Source organism: Antedon mediterranea, chromosome 10 (genome assembly GCF_964355755.1).
Source record: "Antedon mediterranea chromosome 10, ecAntMedi1.1, whole genome shotgun sequence".
NCBI lineage: Eukaryota > Metazoa > Echinodermata > Crinoidea > Comatulida > Antedonidae > Antedon > Antedon mediterranea.
In genome coordinates this window covers 2024316-2043351 of record NC_092679.1, presented here as the reverse complement: position 1 = coordinate 2043351, position 19036 = coordinate 2024316, and the positions used below count along the sequence as shown (strand labels likewise).

The 19036-nt window shown below is 33.3% G+C and overlaps 1 protein-coding gene across 5 annotated transcripts in view; it reads right to left on the bottom strand.

The window, feature by feature from the left end:
* The window catches only part of LOC140060893 (uncharacterized), a 119793-nt gene that overhangs the window by 5434 nt on the left and 95323 nt on the right, over positions 1–19036 (bottom strand). For 4 of the 5 annotated variants that reach the window (XM_072107255.1, XM_072107256.1, XM_072107257.1 and 1 more), the window contains 7 exons: positions 11481–11684; positions 11273–11366; positions 9635–9832; positions 6361–6528; positions 5647–5890; positions 4618–4780; positions 500–4082 (listed from right to left, as the gene is read on the bottom strand). In XM_072107255.1, coding sequence (XP_071963356.1) covers positions 500–4082; positions 4618–4780; positions 5647–5890; positions 6361–6528; positions 9635–9832; positions 11273–11366; positions 11481–11684 — 4654 coding nt within the window. The remainder of the gene's footprint in view (positions 1–499; positions 4083–4617; positions 4781–5646; positions 5891–6360; positions 6529–9634; positions 9833–11272; positions 11367–11480; positions 11685–19036) is intronic. The other variant, XR_011847379.1, reaches the window with a different exon arrangement.

Genomic DNA, 19036 nt, shown 5'->3' with positions numbered 1-19036 from the left:
AAGTAGCATAAATAATAATATTTCTAAATGAGTTTTCGTGCAATTTTTTGATTGTGCAAGCAGCAAGCTGGTACTAAGTTTGTTCTATCTACAGTGTTTGCTAGTGTTTAGCTACTGCGTGTTAGAATCTTTCCATCACCATGTGTTTTCAAAGCACGCCCACAACTTCTTCATCTCTAGAACAGATACATTTGGTATCTGAGTTAATATTTTTGCTTATTTTGACATTTTGGAATAATTTAAAACTTTGTCCGATATCTTATATAAATTATTCTTTTTTCAATTTCAGAAAAATTTTGTAAAAAAAAAAAATTATTATAAATTTTGAACAGAATCACCATGATTAACGAAAATAAATTTTGAATACAAAATTTTACTATAAATGTCAATTATAATATTGACTAAATAATAATGTTTTTTATATAAATTTGATTTTGATAATTGATTTGAATTTTGTAAGAGGAAGAATGAGAGAGTTAGAAGTAAGCAGTGAGTTTACCTTGTAGTTTACGTTTAAGATGTTTGAGTGCCTTCACTTTGCCAGATGTGTAATCGTGTTCAGATTCCCTTAGCATACTATCATAGCCACTACTAGCTTCTTCACTACCGCATGCAGTTGCCCGTTTGTTAGAAAGACAATCACTTACTGTACTGCTGTTATCGCTCCCATGCCCGCTACTCGAGCAACGATTCTTCCTCGGTTCCGTCATGGTCGAGTACGGGGACAGGAATGATGTCTTCACTTTAGCAGGGCTTTTTTCTGCGCACACAATCCCGCTGTCGTTACCGCTATCCGACGAGTCGGTTAGACGGTTTCCAACTTTGAGTTTGCCGTTCGTTTGTGGAGATTTGTTCGTTGGTAGAATGTCGCTTAGTGAACTTGTTGCCGATTTGTTATTGGTAGAGTTTTTGGATAACGTCGGAGCAGATTTACTAAGGGACTTGTTTCTAACTGGTAGACACGTTCCTCGACTGGTTGCTGTTGACTTTGGGCTGGTGGATGTTGTCTTGCTTTTCGATGGACTAGTTTTAGCTGTTGGTATTTTACTAGTGGTGGTGGGTGTTTTATTGGAAGACGGTGTAGGAGGATTTTCCTTGCATTTAGTTTGGCTTGGTGAACATTTGGCACTTTTTAGAGCGTTTCTAGCAGTTTGTCCACTTTTCTGAGATGGACTGCCAGTACGTGTTGGCAACTTACTACTACTGTTATTTGTACGTCGACTTGATAACAAACTGGTTCGACAACTTGATTCGGTATCACTGTACGATTTCCCTTGCATAGATATTGTTCTAGATTTATCTGACTTTTTACTTTTAGATTTGTCAGACTTGGAGAAAATCTTTGGTTTTAAAAGTCCTCTTGATCTGGATTTTTCACCAGATTCAGCACTTAAGTGAGTCTTGTTTGGAGACTTAGACGACTCTGCCACTTGCTCAGATTCTTGCGAATAACATGGATTTTCTTCAACATCAAATGTCGGAGAGGAACAAGCACCAATAGTTGGAGGTCTAACAGCCTCCATTACTTCCTTCTCTTCGACCTGTCTGAGTTGATGTCTAAAACCATTCCTGCGTTCGTTCATTCTGAAACCCATTTCTGGCTCAGATTGAATGTCAGCTGCACCATCTGGTTGGCGTAGCAACCACATATCGCTACATTTTAACCGTTCTTCTTTCTCTTCTAGCAACTTTTTCTCATTTAGCGACATTTCTTCTTCTACTTTAGCAATAGCATTGCATAAAACCGTTGGAAGAGGCTCAACGTCACACTGGTTTATCTTCGTCAGATGGAGTGGGCTAGCTTTTACTGAAGTAGGTTCAGACTGAGATTTGGACATCTTCTGATGAACATCGGTTGGTACTGGCTCATTTGACAGTATCTGGCGATGTTTATGAAGAGATCCTCTTAAGCAGTTATCTTCACTGGTATAACCTCTAGGATCTACTTCTACAGATTTTAATCTTGCCAACACTGGATTGACATTAGCACATGGTAGAATAGTGTTTGTGTCCAGATGCGAAATTGTTCTTTGAGTGCTTTCAGAACTTGCTGAATTCTTGTTACTCTGATTACTCATCCGACGCTTCTGACTCGCTTCCCGCGTTATAGTATCCATCTTTTCCCAAACTTCGGCATTCTCCTCTGTCATCTTATCAAACAAATGCATTGCGTAAATCGGTACATAACCTGGATGTGCGTAAACTTTCTCTTCTACGCTGTGAATATCGGAAGCATTAAATCCTGATGAAAGATCTTCGCTTTCTTCGTCTTCCTGGCTTATAAAACTTGAGGGACGAGAATTTGTGGAGAATGTTGCATCAGTTGCATCACTGATGCAGCTTAACCTTCTTAGAGGATGATCAACAGCAAGATGTTTTTCACGCATCACTACTTGGCCTTCCTCTTCTACGGTCATGTACGTGACAACTTGTGGTTCATCCATCAAAGCAGTAGGAATCTCAAAATCTGCCATTGTCGATATCGATCCTTCGTTTGGATCATCGGTAAATATGTCATCGACGCTCAAGTTTGAAATGACGTACATGGATTTTATCGCATCTAGGTCACGCATACGGAACTCCACAGATGACACGCTATCGGCGTTATCCAAAGATATCTTATTATTCTTGCGTTTTTTCTCACTTACTTCAGATTCATCATCTGAATATACGTAATGTCCACGATTCCGTAACTCTCTGTCTATTACCTCATCGTAAGGTATTTGATTGTTAGTGTTTGCACACAAACTTGCAGTATTCAGATTAGCATCGAAATTCTCTGACAGTGAATCCAACGACTGCCTATCAAGCGTTGCTAAGCAACATGCTTCTGAACCGAGTGGCATATCGTCGACTGTCAGAGCAGCTTGTTCCAGCGAGGTCAGGTCGTCTGTTTTAGTAGACACAAACGAGCCGACCTCTGAATATACCAAAGACATCTCGTCTTCTGATCTGACGAGCGATAATTCAGATACAGGCCTTTCAAGGAGTTCTGCGATAGTGTCTAATGATTCTACTGAATGTATTACTCTATCTGCATCGTACAACGCTTGAATATCATGATTTCCATTCAAATTTCCATTTACATAATCACTTATCATATCCATATTTGGTTGCAACCCATGAGCTACACATACTTGAGTAACGTCTGTAAACGTTGGCATACTAACAGATTGCGGTAAAGATTCAAAATTTTTGTGATCGTTGTTGTAGTTACGTCCAGCAACACCCATCTTAGGATGATAACCGGACCTTTGCGTTGGCGAGAGATCTTCTAAATTGCCAGCTAATTTTTTAATATTTTCAAAGTTTGATTCTTGCATTGACTCATCATCCTCCACGTCGTCATCTGGCGTTTGCAAGAGATGGTCGACAACAGGGGGTACACTTTTAACATTTGGGATGCTTTCTTCAACACGAGGAACCCTCTCCTCAACCTCTGGAATTCTTTCTTCAGCATGTGACACTCGTTCCTCGATTTTACAAGTATTAATGACAGTCCTGTTATTTTGTACGTTATTAACAATTGGTTGTTTTACTTGCGATATAATGTCTGTCTTTTTTGTGCGTTTATTACTTGAGGAAGTTCCTGATTTGGAAGGTCGCGGAATGCCAGATTTCTTGGAAGGTGTTTCATGTTCTTTTTCAATCATTTTCACATGATTTGCATTTAAACGAGGCGTATCACTCTCACTGCCACTGTCCTTTTTCATTTTTTTAAGTTCATCCTTTCGACTAACTTTATTATCGATCTTTGCTAATCGACTATGAAGCTCGTCATTTGAAGCATTTCTCGATTCATTTACGCGTCCAAGAGTTGGTCTGAAAATCGGTACAGATTCAGGAGGACCTTCATTATCGGTCAAATCCCGATCGCTCAACGCACATCCATCGGGTCCAACATAGATAACAGTATCACACGACTGCTCACTACTGGAGATGTATTCAGGGTCACTTTGCCGAATTGCATTCGTAACTGTGATTCCATTGATGTTTTTTGTATGGATCGATCTAAAGTGGGGACGCCGTCTTCGTCCTTCTTCGCAGGAGCTTTCTCCGCCAGATGAACTTGTTCCAGAATACTGCAAAAGAAAATTTCTCAATTCAATCCACACCTCCATTGTTTTCAACTAAATCATTCAACATATTAATACTCGGTTTATATACAATTTATAAATCTCTTGGTGCGTAGTATTTATAAATCGGGAAGTTTACCCATCCGTTCGTGGACGTCCTGTCTTTTATCTTTTGCTTCATAAAAAGGGTAATCTTTTTATAAGCATTCACTTCCTACAAAAGCATTGGTTTCTCTTTAGGTTTTGTGTTAATAATAATAGTATACATTTATTTAACACCTTTAACAAAAGGAGCATTAAGATAAGAAATACTTTTATTTTAACTCTAGAAATTCATAAACAGTTTATTATTTCTCTGCGAAATTTGCTAATAAGAGACGTATTACATGTCTTTAAGATGTTATTAATTTAATATCAAAATAATTTCACTTTCTTTTTTCTGATACTTTTATAAATCCATCAAGTAGAAAATTATGAAAACAAACGAGTACCATTGTTAGTTCAACATCCATTTGTGAATAATTAACCCGATTTTACTTACTTTAGCTTTCTTTTTGCCTCTCCTGTGGATTCTCGCCGCCTGTTGTATCGTGCTTAACGTTTCGTTATAGCAGGAGATAGCGGAGGAAACATGAGCTATCATCGTAGCACGGCAGTTGATACTACCTAAAGACTCCCTCAACAATTGGGTCAATTTACTGTCCCTGCGTGATACAAAAAATGAGAACGGTTTATCATCATTTGCTGTACTTTTTGCGATAATAGATTCACAAGTTTAAGTTAATCCTCCGAAGATTAATTACGGCTGATGAGGATGAGCAAAACATGGACGACCAAAACAATCATGAGATTGATAAATTATGTCATTGAACTTTCTTTACTCAAAACTAGTTCACTTGAAAAAAGGCTTACACATTATAAAAGGATATGTTGGAAAAAAACATAACAGCGTTTGCCATTAGCATGGATTTTAAGTGTCATTTTTGGTAATATGTTAATTTTTGTTGTTTTCTTATTTTTCAAATATTCAACAGTAACGCATAGCATAAAAAGATACAAAACACAAAATCAAGATTTTTAATGATAAAATTATAAAATAATTAGAAAAACATCAATAATAATAATTTCCATCTATCTACAGTATATAAGAATATGTAATTCAGTTTAATTAATAAAGATAATAGAAAATATAGATTTGATGTTTTTCTTTTAGAATCAAAAGATCAAAGGGACTTAATAAAAATAACATTTTCTACATATTGATTGTGTTTCACTTTCTATATCAGAAGGATAATAATATTTCCATTTATCTACAGTATATAAGAATATGTAATTCAGTTTAATTAATAAAGATAATAGAAAATATAGATTTGATGTTTTTCTTTTAGAATCAAAAGATCAAAGGGGTTTATAAAAATAACATTTCCTACATATTGATTGTGTTTCACTTTCTATAATATTACTTCCTTACTCTACATCATAAAATAAACTGTACAATAATTATTTTTGACACAATCATTAATTTTGTGTTCCAATTATTAAAAAAAAATTATCAGTTTTTGACACTTACCTGTGCGGAATGTGTTTATCAGAGTTGAGCAAAGCAAGAACGACGTTTCCTAAAGATGAGAATGATAATGCCTGACCATTACCGGTTCGACTACCTTTATCACAGCTTCCTAAATCAATCAAATGAAGACGACTGCGTCCTCCCATTACGCCTCCTTTACCGGACTTCTCAAAACGGTATTGGTATACGTGCAGAGTGAAAAGCATGTGAGAGTTACGAGATTCCTCCTCTGGCACCGGCTCATCTAAGATAAATGCAAAACATTTTTCAGTTTAATTGATAAAATATATCAATGATTTAAGTCACTAAAAACCAATAAATTCTATTGGTAGATACTCAACTATTAGATCAATAATCTTATCGTGTGTAATCTATAAACAATAAAAAACAATTTTGCAAACGTTCAGTGATGAATGAAAAAGCACTTTAACATTATTCAGCGCTTAATGTAAATTAAAATCTATCTTTCGTGTATCATTATTACGCCAGTTTTGATTAAAATATTACGACAAAATATGAAATTTAATATGATTGTGAATTGGTTAAAAGCTGCCACAAATTGATGACAGATTAAATGTGACATTTCTGAAGACCAACAAGATTTATAGGAGGATAATATTTCATTTTCAAGTCGTCTTATAATATTTTTTCGAAAATCGTATTCAGTTTATTTATTCAAGTTAGTAGCTAAAAACTAATTTCTGAAGCATGTACCTGTGGGGTAGGTTTTTGATTTCCTAGCTGCAACTGCGGCATCAAGATAAAAAGCAGCTTTTTCTGCAGAGGGCGCTCTAAGTTCACTTTGATTTAGAAGCTGGACTCCGCAGATTGGATCTTCTGCCAGGTATATCCCAGGTGAGGTGCCACAACCATTATTACTACCTGTTTAAATACAAAATAAATTGTTACTATTATATACTATTAGAGAGAGAAGGATGTTGGCGATAAAACCATGATCATAAAATGCTAGACAAGTAGGTTTACTTTTTCACAATTATTACAATGTTTTAAACACAGTTTTATATTCTTTTTTGTTGTGTTTGAAATTGTTAAAATCTAACATATATTTTAAAAATAAAATAAAATTGTAACCAATGCGCAAATTCCTTTAATTTCTACTATAATAAGGAGAATCTTAATTTTAACAAAACCTCTAAGCCATGACAGATTCTCTACAAACAGTATGCCAACTTATATAATATTGATAGCTAATTCAGATCGGCCCAAGAGCTCATTCAAAAGAAGCCGAGCTCATTCCGACTGACACGTGTGATAAATGCCAAGAACTTACCGAATATCAATTATTAGAGTTGTGTTTTAAGTGAAATGTAATATAGATTAATTGCTATATCCATCTTAGGCACTTGATCAAAGTCTAGGCCACAAATCTTTAATGCACCAAGAATTAATGGTCACACACGCTCACATGAATCAATACCGGCTAAATAGTGTTCTGTTGAATTTCTCTTTACTATGGCATTTGATAACCGATTAATATCATTTTGTGATGTAGAATTAAGTATATATTACTGACTCTATATTGATTCAGTAATAGAAAGAAAAGAGCACTAATATTGAATTTTAATGATAGAACATGGGATGATAATCTCAAGGTATTCCTAAGCTTTTGAACAGTTATGAATCTCATTTACAAGTACAATTTGTAGGTTTGGATGTACTCAGATTTTTAAATGCATGTTCACACATAACATTATCGACATTTTATGTTGATAACCTTGAATTTTTTTATACTTTTACCAAGCGTCAAATTGAGAACCTGAGAGCTCAGCATTAAATTATGGCCATAGTGGATTGTAAAACCATTCACGTTTATACCTATTAAGGGGATACCTTTGGGGTCCCCTTAATAGGGATGTTCCCTGTTGGAAATGACACATGCCTCAATCATTTTAGAGGAAAATGTCCCCTTAATAGGCGTATCCCATGAATATGCACAATCCATAGGATGCACATGTCCTTATTTGGCCGCCGTTATATTTTCTGTATTTGGTTAACTTTGAAAGCCATTTTTAAGCAGGTTGGAGAATACTATCAAAGTCAAAGAGAGTTTTGATAGATGCTCAAGCAGCACACTTATAACTCATAGAGAAGGCATTGAGAGCCATCACATCACTCAACTTCTTAATCCTCACTTTAAAGTAGGAAACAGCAAAAGTAGAATACAAATCCCCAATGAGGATTATCTACAGATTAATTCACTATTAATTTAAGCTATATTAGGTCATGTCCATATTGCTCTTTATTCATGCTAATCCTTTCTGACCATTGCAGTAATTGTCACGTAAAACCAAGTGTTACATTTCAAGTGTCAACGTCATTCAAAATATCTGTGTCAAATATGTGATTATGAAAAATACTCAATGGGGAAAGAAAATAACAATTACACAGAAAAAATTTTTTCAAAGAATCATAAAATAGGATTTAGATATTATTTTTTACGATTGGACGTACGTGAATGTCATGAAAGATCACACTGTGTTTAATGAACATAATGATCAAGGGAAATTCTGATAATATGACATAAAACATTCTAATAATAGGAATCCAGAATGATAAGAATTATCAGAAAAAATAAGTATAATCTGAAAAAATTAGTTACAAAACAAAAATGACAGGAGATCCCTTGTTGACTTTTAAACATGTGCACTTAACATCAGATATTCTTTCAGCAATCTATATTGTGAAATGACTTGTCTTCAAATCCGTAGAAGTATGTCTCCTACATTTGTCAACATCATAATGTTGTTCAGTTCAAGCCACTGCCCGACTTTTAAAGATCTCCTCAGGCCCCAAGCCCACGAAGAATATAATAATTGAAAAATATGTAACCATTTTGATTTGACACATAACAAATTGATATATTTCATATCTATGCAAAGATTGACAGGAGTGACTTAATACTTAAATGATGTGCTGATTTAAAAAAAAAAAAATTCTTAAGCTCTGTCTACACTATGAAACTTTATGTGACAAAAAAATGTGATGTGCACATATATGGACATGATGATGACATATCACTACTATATTTGGCCATATCACTACCATATTTGGCCATATCACTACCATATTTGGGTACATCACTACCATATTTGGGTACATCACTACTATATTTGGCCATATCACTACTATATTTGGCCATATCACTACTATATTTGGCCATATCACTACCATATTTGGCCATATCACTACCATATTTGGCCATATCACTACCATATTTGGCCATATCACTACCATATTTGGCCATATCACTACCATATTTGGCCATATCACTACTATATTTGGCCATATCACTACTATATTTGGCCATATCACTACTATATTTGGCCATATCACTACTATATTTGGCCATATCACTACCATATTTGGCCATATCACTACTATATTTGGCCATATCACTACTATATTTGGCCATATCACTACCATATTTGGCCATATCACTACTATATTTGGCCATATCACTACTATATTTGGCCATATCACTACCATATTTGGGTACATCACTACTATATTTGGCCATATCACTACCATATTTGGCCATATCACTACCATATTTGGCCATATCACTACTATATTTGGCCATATCACTACCATATTTGGGTATATCACTACCATATTTGGCCATATCACTACCATATTTGGCCATATCACTACCATATTTGGCCATATCACTACTATATTTGGCCATATCACTACCATATTTGGCCATATCACTACCATATTTGGCCATATCACTACTATATTTGGCCATATCACTACCATATTTGGCCATATCACTACCATATTTGGCCATATCACTACCATATTTGGCCATATCACTACCATATTTGGCCATATCACTACTATATTTGGCCATATCACTACCATATTTGGGTATAATAGAAGATGTTACTAAATTATGTACTTATACTGAGATACATTGTGCAGTAGGATGCGCACCTAATAAATTAGGTTTCGTATTTATATTTACCGTTTGCTTGGTCGGACAACAAGTCTTTCAAGTTTTCTTGCTTCCCATGAACCTCTACTGCAGAAACTCGTACCGAAAAACGTGTACTTGTTTTTTCCTTCTTCTCGTTGATAAGACGGAACAACCACTCAATGGCGCAGGGTATAACGCCAAGGTTTTGCACGTTATCATCTCGTCCAATCATAGTAAAGGATTTGCCTGTGGAAACATTGAAAATAAATAATACTTAATAGTAAAAAAGAAAGGAAGCCCATTTTGTTTTAATTTTGAACTTAGTTTAAATTATTATTATTATTTATTTATTTATATATAATTATATTATTAAAAATTAATAGAATTTAATATGACATTCCTATTGACATTTAAATCTGACCAATTGACCGATGATGTGCGACTATACTCAAATGATGTGTATGTCCAATAAAGGAAGATGATGATGATGATGTTTCATATTGATCCACAAAACGATTTATTAACCCATCTTTTTAATATGAAGGTGATCAAAGGGCCTGTGACACATTCATTGCGTTATGTTCTCTCTAACAATTAACAAAACTTGATGAATTATTTCTTATAGCTAAACAAAGATCAATCAATAACATAAACAAGTTTCTTGATGGTTCTCTTAATTGTTCTGTGCTTATCACGGCAATTTAGCAGAAGAGGAGAATGCAGACATAACTATTGCTGCTAACTGAAACACTTAACTAACAATCAGATATTTGTTTATCTGACCAGCTAGCCACTTATATGTAATTACACCAATCTAACAAAGACTTGGTACCCAATCACATATTTGCATTGTGATATCTAACAATTAACAGGCCAACGACATATTTGGAAAGTAATATTGAACAATTAACCGGCCAACGACATATTTGGCCTGATAAACGAAGAGTAAAATGCCACAAGCATGGCTAGTCAAGTAGTAAATCTTGTAGCTAGCGGCTGTGAATGAAAAATGACCAATAGAGATATAGCCATAGGCTATTAGACCGTTTGACCATGGCATTTAACAACACAAATGAAAGTAGTTATGACAGAACGGACACTATTACAATTGTAATCGATACACACTCTTCATATACGTTGTATCATACTGTATATTATCGGAGCTATTTGAAATGGGATAGATGTCATTGTCTGAAATCTAATTGCAAAGAAATCGAGTTGTGTAACTATTTTGAAATGTCTCAAATTACACATTGTATTAGTAGTGAGGGGGATCGCCCAATTTAATGATCACACAAGTGTAACATTTCACAATATACTGTAGTTAGTATGTCACAGTGTTTTCCCAATCGATGTGTGGCATATTAAGTTAAATAAACTTTCGTTTTGCTTATGTCATTATAATATCATTCTTTGTAATGAAAGGTTTTTGGCCTTTCCGAACCAACCCAATCTTAATGGCATAATACATATTTTAAAAATACAATACAGGTACATACAATATTTGAAACCAATACTACAGTAAATAAGCCATTTACAGTACCAACTGCATAATGTAGAAAATACATAAAATTATATAAAAAGGAAGAATCACATTCAAATTGAAAATAAGAATGATCCTTTTGGTACAATAGCAGCACAATTTCAGCATATGGCTTGTGAAAGCCATTTTGGTTGAGCACTTACCAAGCCTTGAGTGACCATAACAGAATAAGCATCCGTCCGCACCATTCACTACCGCTTGTACTATGTCACCAATACTTGCTGCACACACCTCAGCCTAAAATTTGGAAAAAGTTTTTTATGTTAATAAAAGTATGAGTCAACACATTTTTATATCATACAAGGAATGAAGCAAAATTAAAAACCGCACAAAGAATTGATTGAAAACTACCTGTGAGGAATCTTGTGGGAAAACGGAATCAAACGCAAACATCTTTGGTGCGGCAACTCCCGTACGGCGGCTCGACGTGCTGAGTGGGTTCGTCATGAAAGACGGGTCAAATAGCGTCACTTGCTTCTTCTTCTGGTCGACGGTGACAAACGTAGCCGTGTCGTGAGGATTACTAGAGGGAACCACTCGCAGCATTACCTTTACCTGAAAATATATGTTTAAAAATGTATTTAATAAATATCTGGTTTCCTTTAAACATTAAATAATGTACTGCTACAGACTCCTGTCTAGTAAAAGGTATTTCTGATAGCGGTGATTTATGATGAAAATACCTGTGTGATTGTGACATGAAAATACCGCATTAAATCAATCATAGATCATAACATTGGCAAGTTAGACTGCTATGGACTACGATTAAAATATCAGTAAAAACTCGTAAATAAAATCCTTATTTATGGTTCTCAAAATGTTCAAAGATGGGTAAGTTTAGTTTGGTCAATCAGGTTGCAAGGTTGTTTGGTAGCATTTGTTTGGTGGTAGCAGTCATTTATTGTGATAATAAAAATGTTACTAAAAGTATTATATCAATAAAAGAATTCTTCTTTCTAACTTTACATACTGGTAATCTAATTTTTTCATTGTTAAAGTGATATTTGACTATATTCATTTGCTTACTGACTACTGTAGCCTGCTAAATGTTGCGAATATAAAATAAATTTGCAATTTACATTATATCCCCATGTTAATATATTTGAAAATGTAATTGATAAAAGCAATTGAATTTTATTTAAATAAAAAAATTGGAATTTAGTAATATGCTACTTTTTATAATCTAATCTTGAACAAAGAAACCGCAAAACCAAAATCTATAAATAGAAACATGTCTGAAGTATCGTATTAATACTGGCAACAAAGGACGTTATACATATTACACCAAGGATAAATGTTTTGTTTAGCAATAAAAATTATTAAAAAGATGTAGATGATGTTGGAAATGTTGATCGCACGCTTCATCGCACCTGTCAATCATAACCACATTTAAAAACTCTCATGTGAACTTTCTTGCATAAACACCAGATCAAAAAGTGTACACTATACATCCATATACTTGAATGAATTCTGAAATAATTTGTTAATAATTTCTCTTGATATCAATTTTGTAACTGGGTGATGTACAAATATCTTAAGGCAGCAGGTTTAATTAGAGCATCACGCTTTAGTGGTTGTTAAATATTGAGAATTGTTACGCACAATACAAATTCTGAATTCGACAACATAATTAAGTTGACAGAGAACACACGCAGCGGACATGTATCCCCCGTATCACTTTCAACTACACGTTCAATGTTAATTCACACCTCATCGGTTTCTCCCAACAATCATTTTATAAACAGCTCTAAGGCATATTATAACAGATCTCTTACTCATTGGTGTGTTGGTCCTTTTATTTGTTCTGTTTTTATAAAACAGAAAGAAACTGACTAAATTACACTCAAACGTAGTATTAATAACAAGCTCTGTTGTTTTACATAGATTCGATTTGGCAAGAAACTAAAAGGCTCTGTTTGTGACCAACGGGCCTTAAGAAACTGCCAACGATCTCATAAAGCGTCGTACGACAGCTATTGTTCCTCAATCGTGATTGACGCCGTCAATCCGGTGGCTAGGGGACACCAAATCTGGACCAATTTTTGTCTAAATTGTTAAAGTGTTAAAAGAAACTTTTAGTAATAATAATCATATTTAAGATGGACAGGTGTTAGCTTGAAACACATTCACAGATTTATCTCATGCGAATAATTCGTTCACAAGATGTCATCAAATATTAAGGTAAATTGTGTCGTGAAATTTATAGTCGTTCCCTCGCTTTATCATATTTCATCAAAATATTTTGCTTGTAGTATGATCGCATGCCCACATTCTGAACGAAATAATCTCACTAAAGTGTTTTCATTTAAAGTTTTAACGTGTAAATCATTCAAAAGAATGCATTGTGAGTAATCTATTTACAGGTAAGCAAATTCCACACCTGGATGGTTGATCATCTAATTGAAAAGATTTGGTTTTTATAATAGAACACTTAGCAGAGAAACAATATCAGATATTACTGACATATGAAAAGATGTTTTGCTAAAATTCCTGACAAAATCATTCCTGACAGGATTGATCAATTCTGTTTAAGTGAATCACAAACTACTTCAAAATATTCTTTACTTTCAATTAAATGCTTAACTGGTGAATTACCGAGTGATGGAATGCTGAACGTGAATTAAAACGGCTGTCTTTACGAGAGTGAGATTAAACGAAATGCACATGAATTCATTTGGGAATGGTTTATTCCATTTTTTGTTAGTATTTCTTTGCAAATAATTAATGATATTACTTCCAAAATCTATATAAAGGGAGTTCAAACAACTTAAAGAAAGTTTAAAGTATCATTCAAATGAGTTTTTATGACTTGGAAAATTCCTGGAAAATCAATGAAACAACTGTATTAGTGAAAGCACAAAACATTCATTTTTTCCCAAATGCAATGCACTTTCTGCTATAACAAAATGATTTATCCCTAATTGCTCCAATCACTCAAAAGATGACATTTTGCCAAGACATAACTGAGGAGAAACACATTTTAACATTACAACCATCTAGGAGACACCCCTTTCAAGAGACACTTTATTGGGTCCAGAAGGTATAAAATCTGAATAGGGGTTTTACTGTAATTGAATGAAAATAGATACAACATTCTGTATGCATGTTTAACGGTATATATATTTTTTTGCTTCATTTTGATTGAAGCCGAGCATGGTGTGAGATTATTGACCACACCAGCTTAACAAGATGCCAAGGTCAAAGAAGAGGAGATACTTTACACATCGTCGTATCAAATCATCTTGATAGGATTTTACTATTGATTTAGACGATGACTAAGACATATCCTTTGTTGATTTTCGTTTTATCCTCTGGGTATGGACACAGACTATCCCCCGGAGTTGGATTAAGCCAGATTAATTCCCCAGAGTTGGATTAAGCCGGATTATATAACAAGACTGCCCTCTTTTTGTATTTTCTAAATGCAGTAGACTGGTCCTGGTCCTAATTTTGTCAAGTGAGCATGGGTTTGTCTCCTCATTTAAGTAAATGCTAACTCATTTAATTACAATAATAAAATTCAATCATGGCTTATAAATATGTATTTAGTGGTATCCTTCTGAACTTCAATACAAGATACTGTATATTAATAACTTAAAGATATCATATTAATAACTGAACTATAGCAGCAAGTGGTATTTGAACCTCTAAATATACAAGTACTTATAAACTGTATAATAAAACTATAAAAAAATTACATTTATATTAAATTTCAGTATCAAACATAGCATTGGTGTTATTTGAAGAGCCTAACTTTGATTCACAAAAGCAATGTAATACCAACATGCTATACTTGACACATATTGAAAATACCGTCACTAAGACATACTGTACAGTAGTTGGTCATCGACTTTTATTAATTTCGGTTCTTTCCCTTCGATGAACAATTAACGCTAAGCGTCTTAAGTGCCAGAAGACTGTCGCAAGTGACGCTCAAATCAATATCTGGTAATTTCATTTTTGTGGTATTATCTCTTTAGTGAATCACAGACCGTCTTTAATAAAAGACTTCTGAAGCCAAGCTGAGCGTCAATTAACATGACAAATTGAATCACTAACAGTTAGCCAATTTCTAACAAATAAAATGGAAGATAATAGAATGATATCGTTAACAGTTAGCGTCGTTAAACGTAAGACAAAGCTAATGCAAATAATAAATAAGCATATAAATGTTATCATTGTAATGAAAGATTGTCAAGAAATTATTGTTTTTTTGGTCTCGAATCTCAGTTTATTTTAGCACGAATCGAAGAAATAAGCATTAAATTGTGTAAGACTGTGAGAACAATTTGAACCAAGAACTACAAAGCTAAACTATTTTAATCATTAGATAAAATTAAAACATTTTTTCGATCAAAAAGATTCACAATTACCAGCGGGGATTCCTACTGTATTTAGGTCAGACAATTTCTAACATTAATCTGCATCATAGTAGTGGTTAAAGTGCTATCCTATGATATCCAGGGTCCTGACAGAGAATCCCAGGGTAGTTAATAACAAGTTGTAAGCCTCACAATATGATAGAAGCTTTCAAAATGTGTTCACCGTTGTATATTAGCGCACTGACATTTAACAACATTCGCATAAGGTTATACCATGGAGATATCAATGTTACTAACATTACGAATATATTATTATTAACAATATCATATTTGTGTTACAGTGTCTCTGCCTTTTTTACAGTACATGCCATACGCCTCCTTCAACCCTTTCAACTTCACCATCATCGAGGGATAGACCAAGTTGTAACCAACAATTCCTAAATTTCAAATGAAAGGGCTTCAACACTGACATTTCAAACATAGTTTAATCAACCTAAATTTAACAATCAGTTTTCATAAGACAAATGAAATATCCAATCTAAGTAAAAGACAAAAATCAACATTATAATAAAATCCCAATTAACCTAACAATAAACCAGACTTCAATCTATTACCAGCTTCCTATACTAATAGATTAATATTATTTAGTCTGAACATTCTGGCAATTTTGGTCCTCAATTACTTATATTTCGAATAAGTCCCGGGAGACTTGGCAACTATTACTATCATCATCATGAAGTATACGAATCTGGTATTGAAGTAGATACAGTTACTACACATCAGATTGTCTGTCCAGAAACCTGCAATTCTAAGTCCTCTGGGTATTTAACGCAAACTCCCAACAGTTTGAACTAGCTAGCTACAAGTAAATGGTAAACACAGCCAATAATAACTGTGAAATTTGTTTATCGTCAATAAGACGTAATATTACAGGAAATTTGATCTGCAGTGTGTGGCTATTAAAAGCTCTAATCAACAACATTTAACGATAACAGAGAATGATGTAATTTGGTGTTTTGTTAATTACAAGTTTTATAATATAAATTGGATGAGTGCATCAAATGAAGGGTTACAGGTAGGGTTAGACAAATTATTAGGTTTCTGGGTTTATGAGTAAACTCTGCTCTTTTTCTAGAAAAAAAACAAAACAAAATTCAAAATTTTTATGATTTTGCTAAACTTTTTCATATCTTTCTTTGTAATCTGAATTTTAATAAAACTTGTAGACATATATCAAATGACATACATCATTGAATAAGTTATTTCATATTAATTTAAAACTTGTCCAAAATGGACATGTATCCGTAACATACGGAAAGCTCATTAGTGGTCCAAAGATGTAGGAGATCGTGCGTCCAAACACAACATTGAATTGTCTCATTTTCACCAGAGGCAAAATTAATCACTCAACCATACTGACAAAAAAAACTGAATGCAAAATGAGAAATATTAAGTAATAGATCAAGGTTATGGCAGAATAAACCATGATAAAAAAAAGTACAGTACAAAATGAGTAGAAAAAAGCATGATGTTCAGTAAAGATAAAGATTAAATTACTGTGATCATATTTCTGAGTTTAATGATTATTTTACATTTTCAAAATTATGCGAACTGTACATAATACTACAAGATGTTTATTCTAAAATTTCAAAGACTTTTTTTTTGTTTTTGTTATAAATAATGATAATCAAATGAAATAGAATTTTAAAAATTATTAATGATTTTCAATAGCAGCTTGTTGTAATTGTAGGCCTACTGTAGTACCCATTACAATTTATCACTTTATATACTCTAATATAAAAATAAGCTGTTTGATGTGTACTAGTATTCCTTTTTTAGAGCAGTACAGATAAAAACCATGTTTTAATATTTGTCAGTTAAGGTATGGTGCAAAAGTGTCAAACAAAGCTGACAAAAAAGTCGAGGGCTCCTAAGGGTAATTGATACAAATATGACAATATCAGGAAGCAAATTGCATGAATTTATGACAAGCTCCACCAGTGTTCTCAAATGGGCGACCACCAAAAGTGTTTGGGGTTATCTCGCTAGGGCATTGACCTTTCTACGACCTTTTAATCGCACATTAGTTGTGTACCCTGTTGAATAATGCATAGATTATACACAAGGTCTCTTTTGTCAACACTTGTTTCAATTTGGTTCAAATGAAATCTTGGAAATAATAACAAGGCCTATGGGAATTTTTAACTTCAATAATAGATATTTATTTATATCTGTATCTTTAGGCTGGTGTTGTAAAATTTAGAAATAAAGTCAGAAAAATTGAAACTTATACAATTAATCAGAAATATGTCATAATTAAGGACAATAAAGCACATACTGTAAAAGGTTCCTGGTGTTTCTACTGGTTGATTTTGTGTACAGCGTTGTCTATTTGATTAAATTAAATTAATATTTAAAGTCTCCCATTTACACCTTGAAACCATGAAAATATGGCTATAACCAAGAACTGTCTACACTATCAAACTTTATGTGACAACAAAATGTGATGTGCCCATATATGGACATGATGATGTCATATCACTACCATATTTGGGCATATCACTACCATACAGTATATGGGCACTTCACACTTTTTTTTGTCAAACTAGTTTAATAGTGTAGACAGAGCTTAATGTTGTGCATTCCTTTGTCAAACTAGTTTAATAGTGTGGACAGAGCTTTAGAAAGCAAACGATAATAATACCTTTGTTCTCTTAATTGGAGTTAAATTATCATGATAGAGACATTGGGTTTATTAAAAAGTTTTAATATTATCTTTAAGCAGCTTATGTTTAAAAAAAATTACATATTTATAATCAGATCAAGTTACCACATATCACTTTTATAAGCTTCGCAAGGTTCAATCAAGGGACACATTAAAAAACACTTTTTTAATAATTAGACTTTCATTAAAGTTACCTAATGGACAAAAGAATATTAACGAAATGAGAATCGTATAAGGATAAGAATACGTAATATATCTGGCGGCCATGAACCAAACAGATTTTGTGGTTCAGTATTATACTGTCATTAGTATGAGCTGTTGAATTAGAGCAAACCGAATGAAAATAACATTTTGAGGTTTTACGTATTAATTAGTTATGGAAGTTCATACAGGTGATAGTATATTAACAGATTTTAATGAATACACTATTTGTGCTTTATAAAATATAGACATGTATTTAAAAGAGTTTATTTTACAACTTTCTAAATTTAACCTTTTTTCTTATGATTTTCTTGAAACATTGTACATATTATTTTTATTAAGATTTGATGAATAAATCTATTTGTATATTTGTGTATTAAATAATTAAAAGGAAAAGGAGAAGGATGAAAAAAATTAATTAATTAAAACTCTTGCCAATTATTTTACTAATAAAAATAGCTAATAATAAATAATTTAAATATAAAATAACTCCTAATAAAGAACTATCCTAACAATCTTGTCAATCTTTAAGAAATTTGTCAACTTTGTCATCACAGATGAAATATTAATGTAACCATACCAACGTGTAAGTGACTATTTTTCTTAAGAACAAATTTATCAAAAGAGGATGACTCACAAAGAAAAACAAATACCCGGGC